This window comes from Delphinapterus leucas, chromosome 16 (assembly GCF_059928025.1).
Source record: "Delphinapterus leucas isolate spDelLeu-1000000601 "Yukka" chromosome 16, BTC_Dleu_Yukka2, whole genome shotgun sequence".
In the NCBI taxonomy this organism is placed as follows: Eukaryota; Metazoa; Chordata; class Mammalia; order Artiodactyla; family Monodontidae; genus Delphinapterus; species Delphinapterus leucas.
In genome coordinates this window covers 24,571,598-24,581,268 of record NC_143144.1, presented here as the reverse complement: position 1 = coordinate 24,581,268, position 9,671 = coordinate 24,571,598, and the positions used below count along the sequence as shown (strand labels likewise).

At 50.8% G+C, this 9,671-nt stretch overlaps 1 protein-coding gene across 1 annotated transcript; it reads left to right on the top strand.

Annotated features, from left to right (window-relative positions):
• The first annotated feature begins 279 nt into the window (after positions 1 to 279).
• Positions 280 to 1,281, top strand: NEUROG3 (neurogenin 3). The gene has a single exon (XM_022590764.3). The coding sequence runs from the start codon at positions 280 to 282 to the stop codon at positions 925 to 927; it is 648 nt and encodes a 215-aa protein (XP_022446472.1). The 3' UTR covers positions 928 to 1,281.
• Positions 1,282 to 9,671: the final 8,390 nt, after the last annotated feature.

Here is a 9,671-nt window from a genome sequence, read left to right as displayed (position 1 = left end):
TCCTCTGGGGCCGAAGAAACTTTCCAGTGGCGGCGCCTGCTTCTCAGCTGAACTTGCAGACGAAAAAGCCAGCGCAGCTCACCGCTGCTCTCACTGCCTACGGCTCTCTACCCCTTTGCGCCCTACAACAAGGTAACGCCTGGGAGGGGAAAGGGGGTCCTCTGGTCCGGCGGGGGTGGGGGGTGGCTTTCTCTCGATTTTTCCCACCTGGCCCCAGGATTGGGAACTGCGCCCGGGTGACTGACCCACTCTCAAGCTTACCTCTTACCCCGCCGCAGGATGACCCCTCATCCCTCGTGTGCGCCAGCTGTCCAAGTGACCCACGAGACGGAGCAGCCCTTCCCGGGTACCTCGGACGACGAAGTGACCTGCGTCGCATCCGCTCCGCCCAGCCCCACTCGCTTGCAGGGGAACTGCGCCGAGACGGAAGGGGGCGGTTGCCGAGGGTCCTCAAGAAAGCTCCGTGCGCGACGCGGAGGGCGCAGCCGCCCCAAGAGTGAACTGGCTCTGAGCAAGCAGCGACGGAGCCGGCGCAAGAAGGCCAACGACCGCGAGCGCAATCGGATGCACAACCTCAACTCCGCTCTGGACGCGCTGCGCGGCGTCTTGCCCACCTTCCCGGACGATGCGAAGCTCACCAAGATCGAGACGCTGCGCTTCGCTCACAATTACATCTGGGCGCTGACGCAGACGCTGCGCATAGCGGACCACAGCCTCTACGGCCTGGAGTCGCTTGCGCCTCCCTGCGAGGAGCTGGCCAGCCCGGACGGCTGCTCCCCGGGAGACTGGGCTTCCCTCTATTCCCCGGTCTCCCAGGCAGGCAGCCTGAGTCCCGCCGCCTCGCTGGAGGAGCGCCCCGGGCTGCAGGCGCCTGCTTCCCCTGCCTGCCTGCACCCTGGCGCCCTGGCTTTTTCAGACTTTCTATGAAGGGGCATGTCCGCTGCTGGGCAGTGGGTAATGGTAGAAAGGGAAGGGGCGGAAGCCGTCGGAGACGCCCGGTGGAGGCCCTCAGGCCTACTTGCTCCTGCTGCCTCTGGCTCGCTGACCCCTGGCGGGCCCAGGCGCCCAAGAGGGTGGCAGGCCGGGTTCAATCCCTTGGTCTTCTGCGCCGAGCCAACTGCAACCCTCTGCCGCTGCCCGCGCGAGTGGGCACTGCAGGCTCCGCGCGTTTTAGGCCCTCTCCCTGTGGCCACCCCGAAATCTCATGCAGAAAAGACAAGAATGATAGCACTACACAGCAGGTGACACCCACTGTCTCCACCACCCTACCCTCACCAAAGTCTGTCTGCCCGTCTGTCTCTTACCACTCCTCCCCCAATGCGGCTTAATCCAATATTTGGTTTCTCAGCACTTGCTCCTGTTGCCCAGCGTGTCTTCTTCAAGGATGCCGCCGACCTCCTCTAGTCCCTATCAAGCCCCGGGGTTTGGGCCTCTCTACTCTGCCTTAATTCACGAAGGCGATCCTCTGCCTTCTCCTTGTGCAATTCCCGGAGCCATTGCCCTCCCAGGGGCGGGAGACGAGGCTATGAACAGGGAAAGCGCCAGTTCGGCTGGGGGAGCGCCTCCACCACCACCCTGCAAACTGAAGCACCCTTGTCTTAAAAAAATCAGTTTGTAAATTATCTGATATCTTTTGAAATGAATTTTTGTCTGGTAAATTATATGGCCCCTCCCCTGTTTTACACGTTTGTATTTATTGATGAGATTTCACAGTGGGAAAAGTTTTTATTTTGTACATAAGATGATTTAGGGACTGGTGAATGAGATTTTGAACCAATAAAAAGAAGCCTGAGCAAGGCAACTTGACGGTGCAGAGGGGAGGGGCCAGCCTCTGTGGCTGGGGTTGGGGGAGGAGGGCCCTGTCCAAGGAGAGGGATGAGAGTTTTTCTGGGGATCTGGGGCCGCTCCTGAGGCCTGGTCTGAGAAACTATGGTGCTAGGCTGGAGGCCAGGCAGACTGCATTCTCAGGGCAAGTCAGCTATACACACTTGGAAAGGAAGAGCTGGAAGGCTCTTAAAAATCATTGGCTCAGCCCCCTTGTTTTATTTATGGGGCAGCGACTTGTCTTGTTCCAAACAGTGGTTTAGGAGAAAGACAAGCCTCCAACTAGGGTTACTCACTGGTCGTGCTGGCCCTTTCCCCTATGCCACTAGCCTGGATTTAGAGTGACTGTTGCATTGGGGGAAGGGAGGGAGTAATAACCCTGCAGCAGGGTCAGAGCCCTCAGAAATGCTGGTAGGCTGGGCATCCCAGGAATTTTCCCAAAGTGCTTAGAGCCCAAGCCCATCTTCTGAGCTCATTTTACGCTGCTGCCAGTGCTGAGGCTGTGGCTTTAGACTCATGGACCTAAGCAGCAGGGAGTAGAGAAAGTGGAGGGTCCGGCTGCAGTCTCTGACGCCTCCCAACACCCAGCAAACTTGACTGAATAAACTATTATTCTTTTCAAGGAACTGTTCAAGGCTTCCAGCCCCATGTTCTCTATTACTTCCAAGGTAGAGTAGGGCTGATGCACAGTGACACTGACATGTCCCCAGAGCACTGCTGGAGCAGCGCTACATTAGCTTCCAAGACCCCCAGGACCTCTGGGAAGCAGGTTTGAGCTCTAAGAACCCAGGCCTGACTCTCAGGAACAGGAAAATGGAGGGTGGGCACACTACCTTACGAGTTGAACCCCGGAGGCCTCCTTGGATTGGCCCGGGGTGCCAGGGGAAGAAGCAAGCCAATCCCAGTGGGGAATGCATGGCACAGTCAGGGGCTGGAAGTGGTTGGGTAGGGTAGGTTGCTTTCCAGTGTTAGAGTGCAAAGGTGGTGGCTTTGCAGGGGTTAATGCCTCTTGTGTCTGCCTCTTATGCCCTCCCCACTTCAAATTGAGCTTTTCCTTTCTCCTCTATTCCTAGGTCCCTAAAGGTAGCTCGGAGGAGATAAGTCTTAGTTATCAGGGGCTGGATTTGCGGGGGCGGGAAGGGGGACGCTGCAAACCAATGAATGAGGCTGTTGTTGTATTTCATGGCTTTAATCGGGAAGGAAAAGATTAATGGGTTATTGGTGACTTCTGCAGCAGCCAATTTTCCACCTGGGGCACCGCCCTGGGGCAGGTGTCGGCAGCTCCAAGTTGCACAGACCAAGCCAGGGTCTGCTAATTACTGGGCATTGGGGGGAGGGGTGGAAAGACATAAAAATCAGGAAGGTCCATCTCTGTCCTCCTAGGACAATAGCAAGTATATAGACAAAATCATTCAAGGCTAAAAAACATTGGTGCTGAGTGGAGGTAGGAGCCACAGAAGGGACAGTGGAACTGTTATCTGCAGCCAGATTGGGAAGCTTGCCAGAGAAGGTGGCATTCTGGGCCAGGACTAAAGGTTTGGAGAGGAAGTCCTCAAGCAGGAAGATCATTCTTCCTGTGAAAGGCTGTGGGAAGTAGTGTTCAAATAGGCAGGGGACTCCTTTGGTGCAAACGACTTCCAGAAGCAGAAAAAGTGTTGACCCTGTGTTCCAGGTGGAGACACCCACTGCCCAGTCCCTCTCCTGATTGTGAGGGTGCTCATTAAGGAGCTATTAGTCACCCAACACACGCAGACTGGTCCTTCACCCCACAAATTAAAAAAAAAAAGTACTATTTAACCAACTCAAATGCTGGGCTGCCACCTTGGTTTGGGGTGGATTTGATCCCCCAGAGCTGTCAGCCCTAGTCTCCAAGTCAGGAGGAGGTGGAGGAAGGTTTAGGGCTCCTTGCCCAGGATGAGTTCCATCAAGGCGCATGGAATCGTATTGAGATGGGAAACCTCATCCACGCCTCTTTCCAAAGAGCCCCTCATCAAGAAGGGAGAGGAAACATTTCTGGGTGGCACCTACAACTAGCCCAGTGGCATCACCACCACGCCCCCCCACCCACCCATCCTCGGGCATTTTGCATTTGGCGGCTTTTACAATTGGTTAGGCTGCTCTGAGTCTCAGCTGGAAGCCCACCTGCAGCTAGAGTGGCTGCAGGGCCTCCCGTGGTCTGAGGTCGTCGCCTGCGCCCCAGCTCCCCAAAACCTAGACAGGGTCCCAAGCGGGGCCAGGAAGGATGCTCCGGTCAAAGGACTCTTCCCCCTCTTGTGCCTTTGTCTGAGCCCTGGCTTCCAGAAAAACAGCACATGAATCTTGCGGCCACCCCATCCCACTCCGTCCGCACACACAAGCAGGTAGATTTATGGTGTCCTGCCCCCATCCCACCCCATCCCCAAGCCGGCTGCAGTCGGAGGACAAAGCGTCCCAGGGCTATTGGAATGCTAATGTCTGGGAGCCTGGCCGCAGGGCTGGCACAAAGGCAGGCGGGGCCGGGGGAGCACGCAACCCCACAGGCGCCCTCTGCCCCTCCTCTCACCCAAAGGCCACACTGTCCGGCTGTGTGACCTTGGACAAGTCTCTGAGCCTCAGCTAATTCACATGAGAAGCTGGAGAGAGTCCCTAATACCCTTTCACTGGATTTCTGGGTGCTTAAGAGAAGGCCTTGCTTATGATGGACGGAATTATAGGCCCGGGCAACCACGGAAAAGGGACAGTGGGAAAGAGCCTTTAGACCCAGGGGAACAGTGTGTGTACAGTGTGTGTGTGGGCGAGAGGGAGAGGAGATTCGACTGAGAATGCGGTGCAGAACAAATGCTGAGTATATTATAATTACATTTTACGTATATGTAATTAAGATTCTCTGTCATGTTTCTTTCCCCTCTCTTCTCCTTTTTAATATCTGCAGACTGTGCTCAAGAAGGAGTGGGGGCGTCAGGGACACTCACTCACCTTATTGCCTGCTCCACCTTCAAAGGGCCAAGAGCACAGACTGTGGGAGACTTGGGGCTGGACACTTCTTATCTCAGGTCCCCTCCTACAGCCGGTGAGGGGGGCAAGGCAGGATGGCGACACCCATGGAAATAGAGACCCAAAGTCTTGGAAGTAGGTGACTTGCCCAAGGCCCTCAATCACTCAGTGAGTTATTGGAGCAAGCTAAAAGTATGACCCTGGCTCTAGGCTAGTAGTTTAGAGCTCTCTCCCTCTGTGCCAACTCAGTCTCTAGGTGTTTATGTACTGACTTGAGCTGTGTCCTCTGGGTCTTGTAAGACCAAGAGACTCCCTCGCACTTTGGCCGCTCTCCGGAACCCTAGCGAGATTCACAGGCTGCTGTGTGCCCCCTCTGCTTCTGCGATCCGAGGACCAAAGCTGTGGGAGAGAGCGTATGCCTGGCTAACACTGTCGGGCACCGAGGTCCTGAAAAGCGGCGGCGTGCCCCTGACCATGGTGCTGAAATGACTGCATCGGTTCAGAGGAGAGACGCTCCTGGGAACTTGGTGCTCTCAGTAAGGAAAACCACCTATCAGCCGCCTCTGCCCACCTTTCCAGTGCTGAGTCCCTAGGGAACCCCCTGTGGATATGTAGACCCAGAAGGCTGTCGGTTTCCTTGATATGGTGGTGAAAGCACAGACTCTGTTGCTAATAACTGACTGTACGACCGACCCCAGACAGGCCCTTTTCTCAGCTAGGACAAAAAAAAATTCCCTTATAAATGATGGAGTTAGAATTGAGTTAGTTACCAGCTGAGGAATTTCTGACAGCATATGAGAGGTCTGAAGTGGAACAATATTGGAAGTTTAGGATGCAGCAGCCCTAACTGGAAAACTGGTTTGGAACTTTGCCCTCGATAATTTTTGAAGACAATCTAGGTTAAGCAAGAGCAAAGTGCCATTGTTTGCCTTTGATTGCGGGGTGGGAAGGGAGCATTCTCCATACATATTCTTTTTTAACTTTGCACCTTCTTTATATAATAGCTTGTATTTTGGTTATTTGCTGCCCTGGATACTTTCAGGAAGAATGAATTAAATACTCAGGGTGAGTGAGTTCAGTCTAAGATCTGAAGTTTTCAGCTATGAAAGCAGGAAAAATATACAACATTTTAACTTGACTGTGGCTGATGACGGTTGCATGTTTCTAATTTGTAGGTGTTTCCATCTTTGTGACAAGATGCTTTAATAAATCTCTTAAGTATTAAAAGGGAGGGGTCTCATTCTTTGGGTTAAAATGAAATTTTAGTTATTCCAAGAACAAAGACAAAAGGAAGCCCTCCAAACACATACACAAATGACAGAGTGGTTAAGAACAGTTACTTCAGAATCACAGAGACATTAGTTCAAAGCCTGGTACTGCCACTAACTAGTGGGTTTCAATTATACCCCTTTGCCTCCCTAAGGCCCCTTTTCCTCACCTGTGGGGTTGGGACAATAAGTAGTAGCCACTTAATTGGGCTGATTAAGTGTGCTTTGCTTTTAGTGCACATTAAGCTGCCATAAATGGTAACTATTATTATTATTAACATCTTCATTTGTCTCAAATTCTTCTCATTCTCCCAGGATTTTTTGGGGTGGAGGAGGTTGTTTTTGTATGAATTTGAATCTCCTGTATAGTGCAAGCTGGCACAAAGGCCAAGGGCCACCCACCCCTTCCCGGTGACCCTCCCCAGCTGTGATCTACCTTTCCCATGCTCCAGGATTATACATCCAGATGTCACTTGGGCACCCCAAATGAGACATGTTCAAAATGGAATTACTCTCCCCTAACTCCAAACTAATGCTGCCTCTTGTACCTGATCTCACTAACTAGCATCACCCAGTCATCCGTACTGGAAATATAGGGTTCATCTTGATTCTTCTCTCTTACTACCCACAACCGATTAACCCTTAAGACCTGCTGATTTGTCCTTCCCACTATTTCTTGAACCTGGCCTCTCCTTTACCTCCTTATGATGACGTCTCTAGTTCAGGCTCTCAACTTTCACATGGAGAGACTGCCCAACTGATTTCTCTACCTTTTTTTTTTTTTTTTTTTTTGCGGTACGCGGGCCTCTCACAGCTGTGGCCTCTCCTGTTTCGGAGCACAGGCTCCGGACATGCAGGCTCAGCGGCCATGGCTCACGGGCCCAGCCGCTCCGCGGCATGTGGGATCTTCCCGGACCGGGGCACGAACCTGTGTCCCCTGCATCGGCAGGCGGACTCTCAACCACTGCACCACCAGGGAAGCCCCCTGATTTCTCTACCTTTAATCTCAATACTTGTCCCTATGCCCTCCATGCTGCAGCCACAGAAACATGCAAATATAACACTGTCACTCTCCTGTTTAAAATCTTCAAATGGTTCCAATCATCCCTGGGATAAAGCTCACATTCCAATAGAGAAGGATGTTGTAATGTGAGCTTTGATGTGATATGGATCTGGGTTCAATTCCCATCTGGTTCACTAATTATCAGTATGACTCATGAACAAGTTCCTTAGCCTTTCTCTCAATCTCTTCATCTGTAAAGCAGGGATAATAATATTACCTTATGGAGTTTAGATTAAAGTAAACCCAGGCTGCTATAACAGGCTCACCAATAATTCATTCTGAAGTGAGCATTCCATGTGAGTGGATAACTCTGCTCTGTGGCATCACTCAGGGACCCACACTCCTTCCATCTTCTTCCTCCCCCAGCTCCTAGGTCCCTGCCATCCACATGATTGAGGCTCATTGCCATGGGTCCCAGCCAGTGGGAAGGGGAAATAAGTCATGGAGGAGCCTCACCCACAGTCTTAAAGTTTAGACTCAGAAGTAGCATGTTTCACCTCTGCTAACACTCCACTGGGAGTACATGATCGTATCCCATCAACCTAACTGGAAGAGGGGCTATGTGCCTAGGAAGAAGTGAAGAATGGGTTCTGGCAGGTGATGAGCAGTCTTCACCACAGGACTGTTGTCAGGATTACATTGGATTATATGTGCTAATATTTGCTTTTATCATCGTGAATCACTCATGCTTATGACCAGAGTCCTGCTGCAACAGCCTTTCTTTCATAATGTCTTGCTTGTCTTGGCATTTACCCTCAGAAATACTGACCTGCTTGAAGTCTTACCCTTAAACACAGTCAGTACCACTTCCATGCTTTTTTCCCCACACTGCTGTCCCTGCCCAAACCCTCATTTCCCCGTCCCCAAATCTCCAACGTGGATATCACCTCTTCTCAGAATCTTTCTCTGAACTATTCCTCCCTCCTTGCTCCTGCTTCCATAATATCCTGTGCATAAGAATATCCTTGCACTTTCCAGGTAGCACTTGTGATTATCTGTTTGCTATTTGTGCCCTCCACTGGCAAAAGGAAGTGTCCTTCCTGTCTCCAGTGAGTACCCATTCTCAACCATATGCCACATGTTTTTAGAATGAATTAGAGTAAGTGAATTGACTGACTGAATGAAAGGTATTTCAATTATATGTTAGAAATTTCTATCCTTCCCCCGACTGGCTGCTGTATAAAGGTCAATGAATATTCGTTGAATAAGTGAATGAATAAATTAATAAATTATACAGAGACCCATTACCCTTCCTGCATCATACCCTCCTCGGCATCAAAATAGCCTGTCTTTGGCTGCCAATGGGTTTATTTTAGAAGATGCCCCAACTGATTTGGTGAGACTGGGTTATCACAAGAGTATCATTGTTTCTGAGATCACCAGTAACAATTCCAATAGTCAGGTGTGGGTGATCCCTCCTAAGATAGTCCATTAGAGCATGAAGCTTGGCATCTATCTCAACTCCAGCACTTCCTAATTCTATCACATGAGCAAGTTACGTAGCCTCTCCAAGCCTCCATATATAAAAATTTCTCCAAATATCAACATGAAGAAAACCACACATACCTCATAGGGTTTTATGAGGATTCAGATGAGATGACAGGTATGTCCATACACTTCATGTGCCTGCCTGCAATTTAAAGCAGACCTCATTATAATTCCCACCCCATCTCCATCTTAAGCCTACAGAAGGCTAGCTAAGAAGGCAGAGACCAGGACTGACTTTCCCACATTAACCAGGGAGAGTTTATATGACTTGCCCAAGCCTGTTAATTATGGAGACAAACTGATGCTCCTGCTGTTCTAACATCATCACCAGCTATAGTACCTCTGTCCTACTAGTTATCTATTGCTGCATAACAAATTACAAAAAAACGCTATTACTTAAAACAAGAAACATTTATTTTGTGGGTCTTCTGTAGGTGAGGAATCCAGGCATAGCTTAGGTAGGCATCCCTGACTCAAAGTGTCCCATGAGGCTGCAGTCAGGGTGTCAGCCAAGAATGTAGTCTTACCTGTTGGATTCGCTGGGGCCGGATCCACTTCCAAGCTCACTCATGTGGCTGTTAGCAGGACTCAATTCCCCGAGAGCCATTGGACTGAGGGCCTCAGTTCCTCAGTGGCTTTAGACCAGAAGCGTTCCTCAGTTCCTTGCCACATGGCCCTCTCCATAGGGTAGCTCACAACATGGAAACTGGCTTCCTTCAACACAAACAAACAAGAGGTAGAGGGACACCCAAGACGGAAGCCACAGTCTTTTTGTAATCTAATCTCACAAGTGACATCTCATCCCTCTGCCACATTCTATTCACTAGAAATGACTAAATCCAGGCCACAGCCAAGGTGAGCGGATTGCACAAGGGCACGAATACCAGGAAGCATGGATCATTGGGGTCCATCTTAGAGGCTGCCCATCACAGCGGCAGTAGCAGAATATTTGCTGCCTGCCTTCTACACCCTAGAGACAGACAGACAAACACACATGTGCACGCACATGTGTGCACTCACACACATATACCTCCCTAGGACCAAATATATCAAAG

Excerpts from the sequence above, each read along its gene's own strand:
- NEUROG3 (XM_022590764.3), top strand. The coding sequence starts at position 280 with ATGACCCCTCATCCCTCGTGTGCGCCAGCTGTCCAAGTGACCCACGAG.